This window comes from Ylistrum balloti, unplaced genomic scaffold (genome assembly GCF_031769215.1).
Source record: "Ylistrum balloti isolate Yb309-2 unplaced genomic scaffold, AGI_CSIRO_Ybal_v1 Utg370248, whole genome shotgun sequence".
NCBI classification, from domain to species: Eukaryota; Metazoa; Mollusca; class Bivalvia; order Pectinida; family Pectinidae; genus Ylistrum; species Ylistrum balloti.
Genome location: NW_026782199.1, coordinates 1 through 22,495, shown reverse-complemented (window position 1 = coordinate 22,495; position 22,495 = coordinate 1). Strand labels below are relative to the sequence as shown.

Sequence of the window (22,495 nt, the reverse complement as noted above, 5' to 3'; positions counted from 1 at the left end):
ACATAACAGGATATATTGAATATGAATATAGCGTCATTTAACTGTGTATTAATAATTGGATATACTAGTTCAGTGCACAATAAGGCATACCCTGTTTCACATCAATAATAATAAAGCAAACCTCCGCAGAAGTACGATCAACACAATAACGAGGACGGCAAGACCGGTAACTACTCCTACACTAACCCCAGCATACACTGCCGTCTGATCTTCTGTGGCTGATACCTGTGCCTGTTCTGTAATGTATGTTTGAAATAATAATATATTTATGTCCAGACGTCTTTATCAAGACTATTAAAACATTTCAATCATTGTGGAACAAGTCATTTCATTTGCAAATACATGTTAACGTTTATCTTAGAATTCGACCACTGAATCTCCATTTTGTTTGTGAATACTTACTTTTGTTACAAGTATCCCCTTCCCAGCCATCACTACATTCACATGCGCCGTCGTTTATATTGCACGTTCCATCTCCTCTGCATTGACCACATCTCTTCTTACACTCGATTCCGTAGTTGCCAATAGTACACGCTGTAATCATAAATGTATAAATTTTAACAGATAACTTTTTTCTATATTTAAGAAACTTTGATTTGTATTTTTCTCAAAGGAGGTATAATTAAGATCAACAATTCTGTACTTATGGGTGAATAAATATGTGTAAATAAAATATGCAAAGCAAAGAAGTGTTACCTCATCTTGGAATGATATTTAGAAAAAAAATGATTAAAAAATTAAGACAAAATCGGACGGACGTGAATGCATCAAAATAACTAGATAAAGGTTTACAAGAGAACATTTGAAAAGTCCAAGGCCAAGTATTCCAGAAGAGTATCCGTCTTATGCTTCATTAGTTTTATCTAGCGAGTAAATGTGCTATAAGTGCAAATGCAAATGAGGATTAACATTGCGTCGAATGATACACATTATTCTGTCAGAAAGAGGCCCATGATCTTGAACGGTCACCTGACCAATCGCAATCAAATCCAAACTGCAAAAAATTATTCTGTAACCGTTGCATGGTCGATCTCATATTTCAGGAATCTATTGATATAAGACTACATACCAAGTTTAACCAAGTTATGTCCATTGGTAATCATACTGTAAAGGCCTAACTCTGTAAACTACAATCGTATCGCAATAAATAACCGTGATACATGGTAGGGGAATTAAAAACCATACCATGGCAGTGTCCGCTAGCTTGATTACAGCGTGATTCCTTACAGTTGCCAGGGCAAGACTGGTTGCATGCAAAGGTGTAATAGCCAGCTTCACACTCTATAGTAAGGACATAGGCTGTTACTTGTTTTAGCTTTTAGCTCTTTTTAAATAAATGTTTATTATTTCCTCCATTTTTTCTTTAATTTTACATTAGAAAGCATGTATACCATTAAAGTAATAAGCAGATCGCATAACTTACAGTATCATATGCACATTAAGTAGTATCAAGATCGGAACAAAATTAGAGCTAAAAAGTTGTACCTTGACATTGACCGCTTATTCGGTCACGCCTTGCTTCCTTTTTCAATTTTGAGAGAATTACTGGTTACATAATAAAAACAACACTTTCTTTCAACGTGGTGTGTATTGTGTATTGCATACAATGATTGTTGTAATAAATTCAAATATTAATATCCTGTGATTGTGCATGCTTATGGGTTAATAAAATTTGAAATTTTCAGTGCTTTGGAAATATAAATTTCTTTATATTTCAGGACTTGACACTGAAAGAGCATATAGATAAAGCAAATCTCATATATTTTACAATAATATCGTGTTGAACTATGCTTCGAAATTTCCGGTAATAAGCAACTAATATTTTTCTTCTTGGCAATGTTTCTTATAAGGGATAAGATTATGAATTAATGTGTTAACATTGATGCTATATAGATGATATATGGAATAAATTTATCATTACCTTCACAATTCTCAAGAAACTGATTGCACCGGTCATCCTTACAATTTGCGGGACATCGTTGGTTACACATTGTGCCGTGGAATCCCGATTTGCATCCTAAAAATACAAATAGAATATGAATGATATCATGTTGATTTAAAAAAGTGTTCAAAAGACACACAAGTGAATAGCACCTTTTCATTTTTGAGTGAGATAAAATTGAGTCAAACAATAAAGTAAACTGCATTATACAGCTGTTTCGTTCTTTTAGGACGCGACTTAGGAAAATACAACAATGCATTATGAAAAACCGGTGACTAAATTGCTCCATAACTGATACGGGTACGATTTTAAAATTTCGCTTTAACACAAATTAATCTGTTTTACAATTTGTTAGAAATAATAAAGCCATTTTATTCGAATATATAAACTGCGATCTAACAGAGACTTTATATCATATATTTCTAACATCGTGTAGTTACAAATTACATTATAATAGCAATCCCGGTGACAGAAATGTCTACAATCAAAGGAACGATAGCTACTATCAACTCTAGACAAAATCCCGGCTTAAAACACATCGAAAACGCAGCCTCCTTATTTAGGAATGTGTCTGTTCTACCTTAAATCTTGGAAAAGACCATTTCTATCCCATCTATTTGAACCATTCAATTTGAATATTCTTATCTTCAAATTGCAAAACTTTAACATAACTTCTGAACAACACATAGTAAATTATCTCTATACCAATGCATTGTCCCCCGTTCTGCTGACAGGTATTATTCATACAGTGATCAGAGCAGTTCATGTCACATTGCATCCCATAGTAGCCATCTGTACACACTGCAACGAAAAAATGTTAGTGCTTCGTTATCAATATTCATACAATGTTTAGAAGAAAGAGTTGGAATTGTTTATATTAAGGCAGAATTTAAATCATTGCTTTGGAATGAATTACAGTCATGACAGCCAAACTGATGTTAACTTTTTGACGATTTCACAAATCTAAACAAAGCGATTTTGATTTTTTTTTAATTTTCCAGTAATTTCTCATCACATCTACATCAATTTGATTCATTATGTACGTGCATTACATGCAATGAAAATGCTTACGTTTTATATCTTTTATGTAATATTTCATTGCTTTATTAAATAAAATGTAGGTGTACATTAATATCTTAAAAGATCACCACTCGATTATGTTATTGCAGCACATTTAGAAAGAGCAAAAAACACAATAATGTCACTGTATAACTTGCTGAACACATTCCTTAAGTGTCAAGTGACTGATAACTTACAATTACACATTCCAGATGTCTTGCTACAAACGGGATCAAAACAATTACTGGGGCAGGCAACGCAATATGGCCCAAAATAGCGAGTCAACATATATGTTACCAAAGCATTATGGAAACTGTCATTCTACATGTGTTCTTCAAACATATTAAAAATTACAACATCCTAGAATAATGCGTATTGCAATACTTGTTGTATAAATTGTTTCTTCGGAACATAGAACGTTTTCTATTTTATTGACGCGGTGTGGGCGAAGGGCAATGACATAAATGAGTGAAAGGTACAACACGCATCGATATAATAATATTCGTGCCAAATCGGTGATTAATTATATTTGTACTTTGTTGACTTCTGAAAATGATGACAGTCCGAAATACTACATAATTTACTAAGTAGCGTATTGTGTAGCCTTTGCGAGGTAGGTTGGTGTGCGTTTAGACATTTGTCATTTTGATGTTCAAAGTATTGATAAAAATATGAGTTTTAAAGTGTGGGCGCAAGGGTGAGTATACAAACATTCCAAACATATATGTTTAAGAAACCCAGATCATATAAAAATTGCAAAATATATCATTTTGGGACCACTAACCAGAAACAGCACAACTTTTACATTGAAACTTACCTCTTCAATGTAGAAATGTGTATCAAATTCCATTACAAATCAGAATGTTTCAAAAAGTAATATGAGAATGTATGTCACGAGTCTGGGGATGTCTTTTTTAACTCATTTACTGGACATTGTGGTTTAGAATTGAGACAAGGGAAGGAATATAGATCATGGGTTATATTCTTCGTAAACCTAGCTATCGATTCAATCATTGTTACTTTCTGTTGATAGAAAATGATTTATCACTTAATCAGTTAACTTACACGGTTTTTCGACCTGAAGCATACGGGTCAAAACAATATCTGTTTTTTGCTGCTTGTGTTCAAACATTAAATTCTATTATTAACAAATCATTGTGAGGCGATATTATTCAGACAATTCTTGATTAAATTCCATTATTCCATTATGGGTCTAACGTTTATACACGTTTCCTGTGTAAATATACGAAAGCTATTTAACATCATGTAAAAGAAGGCCCACGTGGTGGTCTTTGTTTAAAAAAATGAAATGGTGACGGGGATTTATTTTGCCAAAGAGTGGATATTTGTTTGTCCGGGATTGTACATCATTGCGACAATCACAGTCAAAAGAATACTGATTTACATCGCAGAGAAGACATTTAGAAAAGAAAAGAAAAACTAACGTAAAATTCTTAGTGCTGCTATGAAGAGGGCAAATTAATTTTTATCTCATCTAAGTCCTCTTAAAGAATACAAATGTATTAAAATATGTCGTGAAAATCTGCAATTTGGAAAAACCTGTTTATTATTTCTCCGATCTTGCACTGGTAAGTTGTACTTTTGTTCTTGGAAGATAACAAGTTTATATCCTTACAAAAATGAACGTTAAATCAAAATATATATCGGGAAATTAAAAATAATGCTTCAACTCTTCATCACAATTTTGAAAATGTAATTATTGATCTTTAGCTCAATTGTTGGCATTCAGAGATACTGAGAAATGGAAAATATAATAAAGGAAACGTTGGCATTGTGTCCCTGAGTGTGGCAGAAACAGGACCCTTTCTAACTATTAAGTTGCATGGTGATACAGGTTAATGAAATGTGATGGCTAGTTTATAATATATTACATTTAATAATTTTATACAAATTACAATGAATTTTTGTGTATACGATGATAGTAAGTGAGCCTTCTGGCCACTCAATTATGAACTCAAAGATGAAGTTTTGGGTACGTAATGTCTCTGAGAACGATTACGACTTACATGGCAAATTTCATTTAGAAAGAATAGAAAGGCGAAGATTACGCTTATCATTCAATAAAACCTGATCTTATTCTCCTAACAAATGTAAAAGCGTGTGCGTGAAAATCATTTGTCCACATATTACTTCCCACTTAACAAACTGAATTCCTTTTACAAGTTTATTTTCCTCACGTTTTGTTTTAAGATTCCGTATATTTTTCTTGTAAATGACATTAATTATTGGTATTCCGAGGCTTGCGGTGATCAACGTACCTCTGCATGTTCCATTTCCCTGTTTGCATACGTTATCCTTACAGTGATCAGGACATGGTTGGTCACATTTGTTGCCATGGTAACCATCAACACAAGCTGTGTAAAGATATCAATCATTTATACAACTTATAACACAAATAAATGGCATGTTGCTGAAGACAATGGCAACAGTCTTGCTAAACAAGCAAGACAATTTGAACACGATCTTTTAAATCTTTAAAGGTTGTGTATATAATCCACATTTCAGTTCAATGCGACTTGAATCCAAAAAGTGACGTAACAAGGTTACTTCATTTCTGTTTTATTTATATATAGTCATAACGGTAGGTTTTTGTGAGAAGTTCTTTCATTTATTTTGACTCAAACGTGCTTGATCTTTGTTTAGATATTGGATTATCGGATGATTATAACACAAAACGTTTATATCTATATTAGCACCTTCATATAGAATCTCGGCAAAGGCCATGAGTTAATTTCGGTAATTTCCGTTTTAACTAAGCGTTAATCATATCCACATATATTCCGAGTTTCAATTACATGTCATACAAAAATATAAAATGCAACATCATATCTTTTGTTTGTTTGTAGTTGTTTTTTTGGACCAGCAAGCCACACTAGTCCTCAAAAGTAAGTTAACCATTATATAATGAAAATATCGATTTGTTTTTTTACTTGCTGCTTGCTGAATACACTGAATACAACGGACGGGTTAGTAATTGACCCGTTCCTATCGAGGGTGTGATATTAGGATAATTTTTAGAACAAAATATTGGGATGCCTTACAAATCATATGAATATAAAATGTAGACGCAAAATATGGAATATGTTTTCATTGAAAAATAATGCCAATCCTCTATATATAAAGAAATCGATTTTGCATTCGATATAAATCTGTCGCTGTATAGCGTTATGTGTAAGATTCATTTGTCTGGAACGATAAATAAATCCTTGTACACAGGTAGGAGTGTTACATATGGTGAAAGGAAATATAACATGGTCCTGAGACGAAATGAACGATTTCAACACTTAAGGCAATATAAATAAGAAGAATGAATTAATGTTCATGATTTCCTTCCTGGGGTTTAATTTAATGATCGGACGTAAAATCGCAACAATTCACATATTCTCTTCCATCCAGACCACTGCAGCCTATCTATATCAGCAATAAATTTTCAAAAACAAAAATGTGATATGCCAAAAGTTTGATATGTAATTACAAAGTTGGAAAGTGGACACTCTGCTCAGTCATTTGTTTTATCCTTCTAAATGAAAGATACATGACATTTAAAAACTTACACTACTGCTCTTTTTCGAAATGAGAAAAATTGCAATACAAGACCTCTAATTTAAAAATGTCTAACTATAGGACTTTTCTAAAAAAAAAATGTTTAGTTTTTGTCCTTGCTTTATTTTTGTTTTGTTGTCTCTGGTTTTTTCTAGTTCTTTTTGAATGTCCATGTATGTATTACTACTTATTCAAGTAGGTAGCGTATGAATAATAACCGGTTTTCTAATTATGTTGAGTCAGGTTTGCGGTACACCTGTCATTGCCAGGGACAGTCATAGATTATTATTCAACGACGTAATGAATTGACATTCTAAACAATGCATCAATATGAAACTGTTATACACCTAATTAGTCGACAGTGAAGCATATTTTCAAATGTGCTTGGTCCAACACAATGAAATATTTATCGAATCTGCATACTTAGGGTAAATGTTTATCGGGTTCGGTCCATCACCGAGGAAATAAGCTGGACTGTTGACTGATTTAATACACCTGTCAGTCTGGATGTATGTACAATGACGACAATAAAAAAGTAAATTTGCATTTACATGAGTGTCCGTTACAACATATTAAGTTTAAAACAACGGTAGCCGACATAAAATATTTTCAATGAAGAAGTCCTATACAAGTTGAAACTTTGCATGGTATGTCAAATGTCAGTGGTCTGCACTTCCCGGATGTCTTAACAACATAGTTGGACAGGGAAATTCCGTATGGTAAGATAACAGATATACTGGACAAAATAAGTTAAGGATCATAAATTGTGACCATAATATCTTTAAAAATTCAAATCATGTATTGCCGGTAATTGCACTCGTAGTTTCTCCAATATGTACCTAAAGTCATGTCAAAGGTGAAAGCACGTGCAAAGGTCTTGCCTTTAACTATGGTGGTGTGAAAAACTGACTGGTCTATTACTACAGAGGAATCTTGCAGGTTTTGATTCTGTTACTTCTAAGCTAAAAAAAGTTGAATTTGGAAACATTTAATCAATTTGTAACGAAAACTTGAAAAACTAATCATGCGAAGACATTTAAATGATATGGAAGTCGCGCGAGCTATAACAAGCTGGTCAAACATGTGGCGGCACAGCTTCATGTTTCTCAGAGCGTGATTAGTAGGCTATGGAATCAACAGACAAATAACGTCCGTCAACGCCCCAGATCTGGACGACCACGCTGTACGACAGCCCGACAGGACAGATTCATTTGCATCACGGCACGACGTCAGCGGTTTTTGAGTGCTCCTGTCTTGAATCTTCAGTTTCAGCGTGCTACAAATCTAAGGATTTCATCCCAGACAATCAGAAACAGACTCCATGCCTCTAATTTACGAGCTAGAAGACCAGCAGTGACCAATTTTATCCAGAGGTCATCGACAATCCAGACATCAATGGGCCACTCATCATTTGAATTGGCAATTACGTCATTGGAATGTTCACAGATGAGTCTAGGTTTTTGTTGACTTCCATGACGGTAGGAGGAGGGTATGGAGAACCCAAGGAGAGCGCTATGCAGACTGCTATGTTGTCCAGCATGATCGCTTTGGTGGTGGGTCAGTATGGTTTGGGCAGGGATCAGTGTTGACTTCCATACAGACCTCTACATCATAGACAATGGATCTTTAACAGCTGTTCGATACAGGGACGAGATTCTACACCCTATAGTAAGGCCCATTGCAGGAGTTGTTGGCCATGATTTTATTCTGATATAATGCTCGTCCTCACCGTGCTTTCTTCAACGTGAAGCAATCGAAATGGACTGGCCAAGTCGTTCTCCTGATCTGAACCCTATCGAGCATGCTTGGGACACCTTGCAACGCAGCTCGACCTAATCCGCCACAGAACCGCCAACAGCTTATGATTGCTCTGCAAGATGTCAGAATGGCAGCGCATCCCACAGATCAGCCACCGACGACTAATAAGGAGCATGTGCAGACGTTGCAGGGCAGTCATTGATGTCAACGGAGGTCATACTGCCTATATTGCAGTTTGATGAGTTTTCTTTGTCTACATGATTAACTTGCTCTACTTCCTCTTACACTTTGATTTCAAGGGTGCTGTTACTCAGGGTTATCTGCTCTTGGTAGCAAACCACAAATGATTTGTTTTGTGTAATTAAAGACTAAAATGAATGTTCTGTCATTAAAATTTAAAATATAATCATATTATTATTTGTATGTAAAACTGCACTGTTTCAAGTTTATGATCCTTAACTTATTTTGTTCAGTATATATAAATAATGGTAGCAGAGCTCATGTTTGACAGAAATATAACAGTTGCGTGAAAGAGCATGTACATATTGCGAGGGTAATATGGCTATGGATTGAATAACAAACCGATATTCTGTAAACAATTGAAAGGCTAAGCTTTACACAGTTCCTTCTGATGATATACAAAGCGAAGAACTAATCGATCCTTCCCAAATTAGTATTGAAAATATATTTGATTACGGTATAATTCCTTATATAGATGTCCATTCTCGTAGCCGAATTTCAGTTTGACATAGTATTACAATATACGTACCTTCACATTCTCCGGTATGTTGATCACATACCCCATCCTTACAGTTGTCAGGGCACATGTTGTCACAGTAGTTTCCATAGGTCCCGTTCACACAAGCTGAATCAACGTTTATTACAATGTAATTAGCATTTTTCACTCACATTTAGAAATAAAACGATGTATAAGCAAGTTTCGTGTTATATAAGGTATGTAGTTGAGAATGTCGACTCTGATCACCAAATTCCTTTTTCAATCGTAGAAAGGTGCAGCGACGTATAAGCATTTCAAACACTGATTTGATGGTGTATAAATCCTTACGTGAGTAATACTCCTTCTTGTAAATAGAAATGAAGTTATTTTCTGAGTTACAGGTACATGTATTCAGACAATTTCAATCATAACAATGAAAGTAAAATGAATCCAATGTGCAATTAGAAATGACACAGTACTTACATGCGCAAACGCCGGTCTTCCCATCGCATATTTTCCCGAAACAATTATCAAAACATCCTACACACACAGTCCCGCTTTTGAAAAATCCTTCTGCACAATCTAGAAATGATTTGATATTTTGTCAGGAGTAGCATACACCAAGTTTACTATAAAGATACGACTGTACATATCAGAACCCCAGAGAATCGTTTAAAACGACGAAGTAAGCACTATCAATAGTTGTACAGGTACTTCAGGGGATTTTATACATGTTTACATAACCTTTTAATGAAACCAAAACACTGTAAAACAAATTAATGTTGATATCGAGGTAGGAATTATATGAATGTCTGCATTTCGGTGTGACTTACCAAACGTTACATTATATTTGACACTCGTGAATAACGTGTCATATTTAAAATTCATATTTTTCTATTTTCAGTTTTTTCTTCGACGAAAAACTTCCTTTTCGAGCATAAGACAGCTGCTCAGCACAATGTACGAAGGTGTTCAGATATTAATATTCATTTTCTAGAATTTCTGCTATAAATATAGAGAAATATGTTTAACCCAAAGGTGCATGTAGATAGTGGTATGAATAACCATGATAAGCTTTCAGGATTCATACCATCATGCATAAAAAATATTATTTTCAATAATATGTATCACCAGAGAGATAGAGAGAGAGACTTTAAAACGCGAGATTTGTTTTGTACTGACTTTGAAAATAAGTAACAGTTATTGGTAACAGTTACGTTCTCTAACTGGAGAATATATTTCTATATCAAGACTAATCAGTATCATATTGCTATCGTAGTCTGAATTTGCTTTAACGTTCGTGCAGTCAACGAAGGAAAGATTTATTGACATTATGAAAACATCAAACGTTACCTCTATTGCTTAAACAATATGGTTATCGATCAAGTGCTATACATCCCTGTTTATCTAAAGTAAAAGAAACAGTGAAGTTCGTCCTTGTACCAAAATCCTGTATAGAATTATTTACATTCCTTCTAGAAATACTTGAAATCTAAGCCCGCCTAGTATAGACATCCAAGTATTGTATGTATTTATGTGATCCTGTACAGTGCAAACGTTCAACTGTCTACCACAAAACACCAAATTTTCCATTATTAATTAGGTGACATGAACTACATTGATTCCTTTATTTATTGATAATTATTTTCAGACATAATTTTACATTCTAATGATTTTACCGAATCCAAACAAACTAATTCCACACGTAAGATTAAAACGACACATTACGACCCTTAGCCTATGACCGCTGCATATTATAGATATTATATAATGTTATATTCTTTGGCTTTAGACTAGAATGTTTATGCCAATAGTAAGTATCTTGAATTTCCCAAAAAATAGAATGACTTCAATGGATGTACGTCATCTACACACTCATTAAGGTTTCTGGTGTTAAATGGGGGTTATTAAATTCTTCATCACCTGTCATTGCCAGGGACAGTCATAGATTATTGTTCAACGACGTAATGAATTGACATTCTAAACAATGCATTAATATAGAATTGTTATACGCCTAATCAGTCGACAGTGAAGACAATTTTCCAATGTGCTTGGTCGAACACAATGCAATATTTACCGAATCTGCATACATTGGTAAGATGTGTATCGGGTTGAGTCCTAAACTGAGAAAATAGGCTGGACTGCTGACTGATATAATACACCTGTCAGTCTGGATGTATGTACAATGACGACAATAAAAAAGTAAATGTTTGCATTTACGTGAGTGTCAGTTACAACATAATAAGTTTACAGCAACGGTAGCCAATTAAACATTTTCATTGAAGAATTCCTATACAAGTTGAAAGTTTACATGGTATGTCAAATGTCAGTCGTCTGCACTTCCCGGATGTCTTCACAACATAGTTGGACAGGGAAATTCCGTATGGTAAGATAACAGATATATAAATAATGGTAGCAGAGCTCAGGTTTGACATAAATATAACAGAGGCTAGAAAATACAGCACGTTGAATTAATGAAAGAGCGTATAAATATTGCTAGGGCTATATGGCTATGATTTGGATAATAAACCGATATTCTTGTAAACGATTGAAAGGCTAAGCTGTACACAGTTCCTTCTGATGATATACAAAACGGAGAACTAAGCGAACCTTCCTCAATTAGTTTTGAAAATATATTTGACTACGATAGGTTTCCTTATGTAGATGTCCATTCTCGTAGCCGAATTTCAGTCTGACATATTATTACCATATACGTACCTTCACATTCTCCTGTATGTTGGTCACATACCCCATCCTTACAGTTGTCAGGGCATGTTGTCACAGTAGTTTCCATAGTTCCCGTTCACACAAGCTGAATCAACGTTTATTACAATGTAATAAGCATTTTCACTCACATTTCGAAACAAAAAGATGTATAAGCAATTTGCGTGTTATATCAGGTGTGCAGTTTTAGAATGTCGACTCTGATCATCAAATTCACTTCTCAATCGTAGAAAGGTGCAACAACTTATAAGCATTTCAAACACTGATTTGATGGTGTATAAATCCTTACGTGAGTAATACTCCTTCTTGTAAATAGAAATGAAATTATTTTCTGAGTTACAGGTACATGTATTCAAACAATTTCAATCATAACAATGAAAGTAAAATGAATCCAATGTGCAATTAGAAATGACACAGTACTTACATGCGCAAACGCCAGTCTCCACATCGCATATTTTCCCGAAACAATTATCAAAACATCCTACACACACAGTCCCGCTTTTGAAAAATCCTTCTGCACAATCTAGAAATGATTTGATATTTTGTCAGGAGTAGCATACACCAAGTTTACTATAAAGATACGACTGTACATATCAGAACCCCAGAGAATAGTTTAAAACGACGAAGTAAGCACTATCAATAGTTGTCCAGGTACTTCAGGGGATTTTATACATGTTTACATTAACTTTTAATGAAACCAAAACACTGTAAAACAAATTAATGTTGATATCGAGGTAGGAATTATATGAATGTCTGCATTTCGGTGTGACTTACCAAACGTTACATTATATTTGACACTCATGAATAACGTGTCATATTTAAAATTCATATTTTTATATTTTCAGTTTTTTCTTCAACGAAAAACTTCCTTTTCGAGCATAAGACAGCTGCTCAGCACAATGTACGAAGGTGTTCAGATATCAAAATTCATTTTCTAGAATTTCTGCTATAAATATAGAGAAATATGTTTAACCCAAAGGTGCATGTAGATAGTTGTATGAATAACCATGATAAGCTTTCAGGAGTCATACCATCATGCATAAAAAATATTATTTTCAATAATATGTATCACCAGAGAGATAGAGAGAGAGACTTTAAAACGCGATATTTGTTTTGTACTGATTTTGAAAATAAGTAACAGTTATTGGTAACAGTTACGTTCTCTAACTGGAGAATATATTTCTATATCAAGACTAATCAGTATCATATTGCTATCGTAGTCTGAATTTGCTTTTACGTTCGTGCAATCAACGAAGGACAGATTTGTTGACATTATAAAAACATTAAACGTTACCTCTATTTCTTAAACAACATGGTTATCGATCAAGTGCTATACATCCCTGTTTATCTAAAGTACAAGAAACAGTGAAGTTCGTCCTTGTACCAAAATCCCGTATAGAATTATTTACATTCCTTCTAGAAATACTTGAAATCTAAGCCCGCCTAGTATAGACATACAAGTATTGTATGTATTTATGTGATCCTGTACAGTGCAAACGTTCAACTTTCTACCACAAAACACCAAATTTTCCATTATTAATTAGGTGACATGAACTACATTGATTCCTTTATTTATTGATAATTATTTTCAGACATAATTTTACATTCTAATGATTTTACCGAATCCAAACAAACTAATTCCACACGTAAAATTAAAACGACACATTATGACCCTTAGCCTATGACCGCTGCATATTGTTGATATTATATAATGTTATATTCTTTGGCTTTAGACTCGAATGTTTATGCCAATAGTAAGTATCTTGAAGTTCCCAAACAATAGAATGACTTCAATGGATGTACGTCATCTACACACTCATTAAGGTTTCTGGTGTTAAATGGGGGTTATTAAATTCTTCATCACCTGTCATTGCCAGGGACAGTCATAGATTATTGTTCAACGACGTTATGAATTGACATTCTAAACAATGCATCAATATAGAATTGTTATACGCCTAATTAGTCGACAGTGAAGACAATTTTCCAATGTGCTTGGTCGAACACAATGCAATATTTACCGAATCTGCATACATTGGTTAGATGTTTATCGGGTTGAGTCCAAAACTGAGGAAATATGCTGAACTGCTGACTGATATAATACACCTGTCAGTCTGGATGTATGTACAATGACGACAATAAAAAAGTAAATGTTTGCATTTACGTGAGTGTCAGTTACAACATAATAAGTTTAAAGCAACGGTAGCCAATTGAACATTTTCATTGAAGAATTCCTATACAAGTTGAAAGTTTACATGGTATGTCAAATGTCAGTCGTCTGCACTTCCCGGATGTCTTCACAATTTAGTTGTCCAGGGAACTTCCGTATGGTAAGATAACAGATATATAAATAATGGTAGCAGAGCTCAGGTTTGACATAAATATAACAGAGGCTAGAAAATACAGCACGTTGAATTCATGAAAGAGCGTATAGATATTGCTAGGGCAATATGGCTATGATTTGGATAATAAACCGATATTCTTGTAAACGATTGAAAGGCTAAACTGTACACAGTTCCTTCTGATGATATACAAAGCGAAGAACTAACCGAACCTTCCTCAATTAGTTTTGAAAATATATTTGACTACGATAGGATTCCTTATGTAGATGTCCAATCTCGTAGCCGAATTTCAGTCTGTCATATTATTACAATATACGTACCTTCACATTCTCCTGTATGTTGGTCACATACCCCATCCTTACAGTTGTCAGGGCATGTGGTGTCACAAAAGCTTCCATAGTTCCCGTTCACACAAGCTGAATCAACGTTTATTACAATGTAATAAGCATTTTCACTCAAATTTCGAAACAAAAAGATGTATAAGCAATTTGCGTGTTATATCAGGTGTGCAGTTTTAGAATGTCGACTCTGATCATCAAATTCACTTCTCAATCGTAGAAAGGTGCAACAACGTATAAGCATTTCAAACACTGATTTGATGGTGTATAAATCCTTACGTGAGTAATACTCCTTCTTGTAAATAGAAATGGAATTATTTTCTGAGTTATAGGTACATGTATTCAAACAATTTAGTCATAACAATGAAAGTAAAATGAACTCAATGTACAATGATCAATGACACAGTACTTACATGCGCAAACGCCAGTCTCCACATCGCATATTTTCCCGAAACAATTATCAAAACATCCTACACACACAGTCCCGCTTTTGAAAAATCCTTCTGCACAATCTAGAAATGATTTGATATTTTGTCAGGAGTAGCATACACCAAGTTTACTATAAAGATACGACTGTACATATCAGAACCCCGGAGAATAGTTTGAAACGACGAAGTAAGCACTATCAATAGTTGTACAGGTACTTCAGGGAATTTTATACATCTTTACAATAACTTTTAATGAAACCAAAACACTGTAAAACAAATTAATGTTGATATCGAGGTAGGAATTATATGAATGTCTGCATTTCGGTGTGACTTACCAAACGTTACATTATATTTGACACTCATGAATAACGTGTCATATTTAAAATTCATATTTTTCTATTTTCAGTTTTTTCTTCAACGAAAAACTTCCTTTTTCGAGCATAAGACAGCTGCTCAGCACAATGTACGAAGGTGTTCAGATATTAAAATTCATTTTCTAGAATTTCTGCTGTAAATATAGAGAAATATGTTTAATCCAAAGGCGATAGGTTGATAGTGGTATGAATAGCCATGATAAGCTTTCAGGATTGATACCATCATACATAAAAAATATTATTTTCAATAATATGTTTAACCAGAGAAATAGAGAGAGAGAGAGACTTTAAAAAGCGAGATTTGTTTTGTACTGATTTTGAAAATAAGTAACAGTTATTGGTAACAGTTACGTTCTCTAACTGGAGAATCTATTTCTATCTCAAGACTAATCAGTATCATATTGCTATCGTAGTCTGAATTTGCTTTTACGTTCGTGCAATCAACGAAGGAAAGATTTGTTGACATTATAAAAACATTAAACGTTACCTCTATTGCTTAAACAATATGGTTATCGATCAAGTGCTATACATCCCTGTTTATTTAAAGTACAAGAAACAGTGAAGTTCGTCCTTGTACCAAAATCCTGTATAGAATTATTAACATTCCTTCTAGAAATACTTGAAATCTTAGCCCGCCTATTATAGACATACAAGTATTGTATGTATTGTTGTGATCCTGTACAGTGCAAATGTTCAACTTTCTACCAGAAAACACCAAATTTTCCATTATTAATGAGGTGACATGAACTACATTGATTCCTTTATTTATTGATAATTATTTTCAGACATAATTTTACATTCTAATGATTTTACCGAATGAAAACAAAATTATTCTACATGGAAGATTAAAATGACAGATTACGACACTTAGCCTATCACCACTGCATATTATGGATATCATATAATGCTATATTCTTAGGCTTTAGACTCGAATGTTTATGCTAATAGTAACTATCTTGAAGTTCCCAAACAATAAAATGACTCAATGGATGTACGTCATCTATATATTCATTGAGGGTTCATTAAATCATAAGTTTAAATCAAACCACCTGAGGTGTCGAATTATTAACTTACATGTACATCGACCAGTGTCAGGGTGACACGAGTTGTTAACACAGGTTGTACTACAGGTCGAATCACAGTTGTTGTTACCAAATTTTCCCAGTGGACATCCTGAAAGTCATGTATGTGATAAATACTTAGGGACACATGAAGCAATGTCGTAACAATATAATGATAATACTTATTGTTGTTTGTGTCTAAAATGGATTAAGATTTTTCTGTCTGATTTATTATTATATAAATTTTCCAAATAAAACGTAACTGTATGTGAATTAAAATGATTTCTAACATTGTAAAATATGAAGAGCGATTGAGACATATCTATACCTGATATTTCCACCACATATAATCTCAGTTCTTTACATGATAAAGCATACATACAATGATTGATGGTTTTTAGATATATAACAAATAACTCTGATTGAAGTAAAAACAGGAATATATACGTAATGATGTGTGCTTTTTTATTGTGTATCAAGTATTGATATTTCAATACAGTTATGCAGTGGTATATGATGAAAGGATACAATCTTCGTATGCATGAACTAGTAAGCAGAGATCACGGAAAATTAATCATTATTTTCATATCTATATATTAAAGCACAAACGTCATAGTTAATTAATTTTCTCCGATTCTGTGATTTATCTGAAAGTACATCTTTGAACCAGTGGCGATCGCCTCGATATGGGTCGCCCGCATCTGTGACGTCATCAGTTCAAAGCTGCCAAAACAGCCCATTAGAAATATGCAAGAAAACCTCCAATGATATTCGATCTTTTCAGCTACTTATGTTCTATATTCCGTTGAGATTTACTTCTGTATCTTATACCAAAGTGCTACATAGTTATAGAAAAAGGACTTTCTACAATTTAAATTATGACATTACTTCCTTTTGAGTTGGCAAATAATGCAGTGTATATAGACCCACGTTTAAATAATGCTTAGTGTGTTTGTCTTTATCCTTGTGAAAACGTTTTCGCTACTTTTTAGCGCCATCTTTATACCGATTAAACGAATATTTTTATCTCAAACTTTACTACTTTGTGCTGCGTTCAATTTGGATACAATTTTGTGACGTTGCAATCAATATGGTCCAATTTAACGAGTTACGTTTATGTTGATTAGTAGTGGAAGGACAGGTAAAAATCGTACACTTTACTCGTAAATATCGCGGTATTTAGCCGGTCTAACTTTTCAACCATTCTTAATTTTGGATCATCAGAAATAATACTTTATCAATTTCTATTTTTGCTTAGGGTACTCTTTAAGTTAGTCTTCTTTATATAATATCTTGTTAACTAAGAGTGACGGAAACTACGATTACCATTTTTTCTTTGTCCTTTTTAGACTATTGATGCATATTTTTATTTTATGTACTACCTCCATCCTGTAGTGACCACTCGCCAATCACTGCTACTTTAAATTTCAAGTCTTTTAAGAAACTTGCATATAAAAAAAACTTTTATATTTCCAAAATACTAATTATGAAGGAGCTAATGAATTTCTTAATTCTATTGACTGGAATTACCAATTAGTTGGTGATATTGATGAAATGAATTATGTTCTTTCTAACAACATTTTATCAGCTATTGACCAATTTGTACCTAACAAGACTGTTACTATTAGACCAAATGACAAAATATGGATGACTAATGAAATTAGACTGAAAATAAGACAGAGAAATCGTCAGCATTCTAAAGCTAAACAAAATAACTCCCATGCTTCATGGAATAAATTCAAATCTATTCGAAACCAAGTCATTACTTTAATCCGAGAGGCTAAAGATAAATATCTGTCTAAATTACAATCTTCTCTTATTAATAAAACTATTCCTCCTGGAAAATGTTGGCGAATTGCTAAATCAGTTATGAATCTACATAATAAAAGCGATACTGAATCTCCCCTTATTATTAATGGTGATCTGAAAATACACCCTCTAGATAAAGCTGAGACTTTCAATGACTACTTCACTTCTATTTCAACAACAGACAAGAATGCTGATGATTTACCACCTGACTATCCCCACCAATTATTAACTTCTCTTCAATCGACATAACTGAACAGGACATTATCGACCAACTTAAGATTCTTAATACTAACAAACCTGCAGGTCCTGATTCCATCCCTCCCAAATTCATAAAAGGTGTTTCTCAATCCCTTATAAAACCTCTTTCAATAATATTTAATAAATCTATCTCTTGCAGGTGTACTTCCTACCTCCTGGAAAAATGCTCATGTAACACCTATATATAAAGGAAAAGGAGGAAAAAGTGATCCATCCAACTACAGGCCAATCTCTGTTCCTCCCATCTTCAGTAAAATCCTTGAGAAAATTGTCTTTAAATATTTTTATAATTATCTCTCAAGACCTAACATTATCTCCAGAAATCAATCAGGGTTCTTACCTAAAGATTCCACTGTTAATCAACTATTAATTATATATGATGAAATTACTAAGCATTTGGATAAAGGTAAAGAAGCAAGAATGATATTCTGCGACATAAGCAAAGCGTTCGATAGAGTTTGGCATGATGGATTAATTTTTAAATTGAAAAAGTATGGCATTAGTAATAACATGTTAAAGTGGTTTTCATCTTATTTAACTAACAGGAGACAGAGAGTGGTCTTGGATGGATACAAGTCCAACTGGAAAACATTACAGGCTGGGGTCCCTCAAGGTTCAGTTCTTGGTCCTTATCTGTTTTTGTTATATATTAATGATATTGGTGATGATTTACTATCTAATGTGAAATTATTTGCTGATGACACATCTTGATATGGCTTAATTGAGGGCGATAGACAAGATGCAGCTAATATACTCAATAATGATCTTCAAAACATTTCTAGGTGGGCCAATAGATGGGGTATTATTTTTAATCCTGACAAGACAGAATCCCTAGTTTTTGAAGGAGAGTTGATTCGGAGATGTTGCATCCAAATCTGTACTTTAATGATTCAGTTATTAAAAATGTTACCTTCCAAAAGCACCTTGGTCTAACTTTTAATAGTCATGCTAATTGGTCAAACCACATAAACTCTATCTATGAGAAAGCTTAAAAACAAATAAATGTACTTAGAAGATTAAAGTATAAAATTGACAGAAAGTCACTTGAAATTAATATATATTACATTTATTCGTCCTATTTCAGAATATGCTAATTGCACAGAAAGGGAATGCAACATCTTAGAATCAATTCAACTAGAGGCAATTCACATTATTACTGGCCTAAGACAGGGGCACCAGGCATGCAATTCTATATAATGAGTCTGGATTAATACCCTTAGCTAAAAGAAGACACTTGCATCAAAATATCCATTTTTTTAAGATTTTAAATAACAGATGCCCTCCTCATGTATTTGACTCCATCCAACCTTTTATAAACAATAATAATGCTCCTTATCCACTTCAACACAATAGATTGTTTGATGTGCCCCATACAAGAACTTGTCAATATAGCACTAGCTCCTTTCCAAAACTCATGAATGAATGGAATGGCCCATCTTGTCTGTATCCCTCATTAACTTCTATTTATGCGATAATTTTTTTTTATCACAGCAAGCTACCATTCCTCCTTTCCACTGTAATGATACTTTCAAATATAAAGGACAAAGAAAAGCTAACATAATTTTATGTCAACTAAGAAACTCTGCAAGCAATCTGAATTTTGATTTATTCAATTCCCACCTTAAAGATAACCCTGCCTGTAACTGTGGCCACCCAATTGAAGATTGCACCGACTTCTTTTTCCACTGTCCCTTCTTTACTAACCAGAGACAACTCCTCTTTAATTCCCTTTCTGACCTTAGTGATTCTATACCTCCTACAATTGATACATTTCTCAAAGGTTCTCCTATACTTGATGCAAACATGAATAAATTTATTCTTGATATAGTTCAGAGATTCATAACTGACACTGGTCGCCTATTTTAGCAAATGTACATCCCATTCTATACTTCTATCTTTTCTATCTCTCATTTGTATTTGATGTCTCAAGTGTGGGTCCGCCTGTCCATTTTAGGGACTCAGCTCAGGATTATGTGCAAATGGACTGTTTGAACCTGCAGCCTGTCCCACCACAAATGGACATATTTTGACCCAGTCTTGTAATATCTTGTGATACCTAATTTGTATTTTTTAGTTTATGTTACTGTTCTGGAACTCAATAATACAAACGATGGTGATGCCTATTTTGCATTTCGGTTATATAATCATCCATTTGAATCTATCTTTTACATTCTTAATCCTAATATTATTATTATCTGTTATCTCTAATTTTGATTGATGTGTCTGTATACTTGTTTATGCACTGTAAGGAGAGGGCTTTCATAGGCTCTGCCTGTTGCCCAATTCCTACTGTTAATACCACCATGACAATAAAATATTCTGAAAGAATATTTTTATATATGGCATATGAATTATACACTACGTTAAGCATGTGTCTGTGTACTGAAGTAAATATTGTGTTTTCTCGGAGGAAAAGCGTGCTTCTATCTAGTTTGTTTATTCATTTATTTCAAGTCATTGAATCAATATGTTTGTAAATTGTATATGACATTTGTATTGTTAATTATTTATAGCATATTTTAGTGTTCATGTGAATTCTCGGTGAAAAAAAAGTGTTTTCTTGGTGAAATTATTTCAAGTTGATCACTACGACAGAACTTCACAGTCTAGAGAGAACTAAACGTTTCGGCAACCCGGCTGACTGAAGCTGTTCATTATTTGTGTGTGTGTTTTATGACATTATTCCCGTTCATACTATATATGTATATGTCAGTAAACGATATTTTCTTACTGAATGAGCTCACCATAAATTTCGACTTCACAGAGTTCGAGGATAGCGTAACCAGAATACCAACTGTAAGGTTTGTTTGCTCGTCGATCAACATAGATAGTCAGGTAGATTGTGTTGCCTGTACACGATTGAATAGATGGAGCAAGGTCCATCGATTGCCATGTAGATGTTGTATCTCTATGACAGTTGTCACCGTTTCTCCAATCTGTTGTATTTGACAGGTATATCTGAAAGCCACCAAATCGGCTTGATCGTTCTTTGACTACATCATCTGTGCGAAATAAACAGTAAATCTTAAGCTTAATGGATATTGCTGCTTATGATAACACCGAAATTTTACTCGTTTCAATTGCAACATTGACATAATAAAAATGCGATCTATAAAAATTGTATTTGAATTATGTTGAAGGTAAATGCGATTAACATTGCTTGCATTATTGATAGTATCTACGCTACGTATCATTTTTATGCCCAATGTTCATACTCATGTGCAACATATAACATATTATAAAGATCGTATTGGTAAGATACATGTTCCGGAAAACACGCACAATCATCTAAGAATACTTAAACTAAACAATACCCAGTAAGTATTATTACTATTGTTTACCAGGTGTACGATCTATCACCATAGTCATACAACGGTGTAAGAAGCTTAATACCATAGTTATTATGTCACATAGAAACATACCCTCACACTACAAAAATGGTATATACCTTCTTGCTACGGGATGCTTATTACGTTTAATTGTCATGAACTAGAAAAGGAGATTTTCATGTGCTTTGTTTCTTACTTACTTCTGTATATTTTCACAAGTTCAATAACTACTGGACCACCAAGGTTAATCTGCCACCAAGCTTCCAACAGTGAAGGGTTTGCTTGTGTATGAATACAACATTTATTTCCAAAGTTCTGATTAATACAGCCATCAACTGCCTTTTCACTTGTGAACGTCATGGCATGATTTGAGCTTTGGCTTGTTGTCTTGACGTTTGGATTACGACACGAATTCACTGAAACGAAATATAAAAAAAAACCATGTAGCAAAATTAAGGATGATGCAAGGTTTCCCTAGGCAGAGCGAGGTTATGGCTACAATAGCATAGACAGCCCCTCTCAATATTATTTCTATATACCACTTTCTCCTATCACTTCATACTATTTCTTTTTAGTAATATTATCTACCCTTTCCTGATCACTGAAAGGTCGAAAGGTCGCAATACTGGAAGTAAAACCCGTTAAATTATATTTAATGCTACAATCGCTATACGAGCATGATAATGTTGTCATTCACACTTTCGTTTATGCTTAATGTGTTAATAACCAGTGTCAACCATTTTATTTTCGGTTTATCTGAGCGTGGTCTTTGACATCAATTTGTGATATTTTTC

General features: G+C 33.8%; 1 protein-coding gene across 1 annotated transcript; it reads right to left on the bottom strand.

Moving 5' to 3' along the window:
• Positions 1-96: 96 nt before the first annotated feature.
• LOC132552476 (multiple epidermal growth factor-like domains protein 11) lies at positions 97-22,117 on the bottom strand (the record flags this gene model as incomplete). The annotated part of the gene is made up of 6 exons (XM_060216651.1): positions 97-236; positions 403-534; positions 1,922-2,017; positions 5,281-5,376; positions 21,117-21,374; positions 21,902-22,117. Coding segments are annotated over 6 exons (938 nt in total), but the record flags the coding sequence as incomplete, so codon positions are not given.
• Positions 22,118-22,495: the final 378 nt, after the last annotated feature.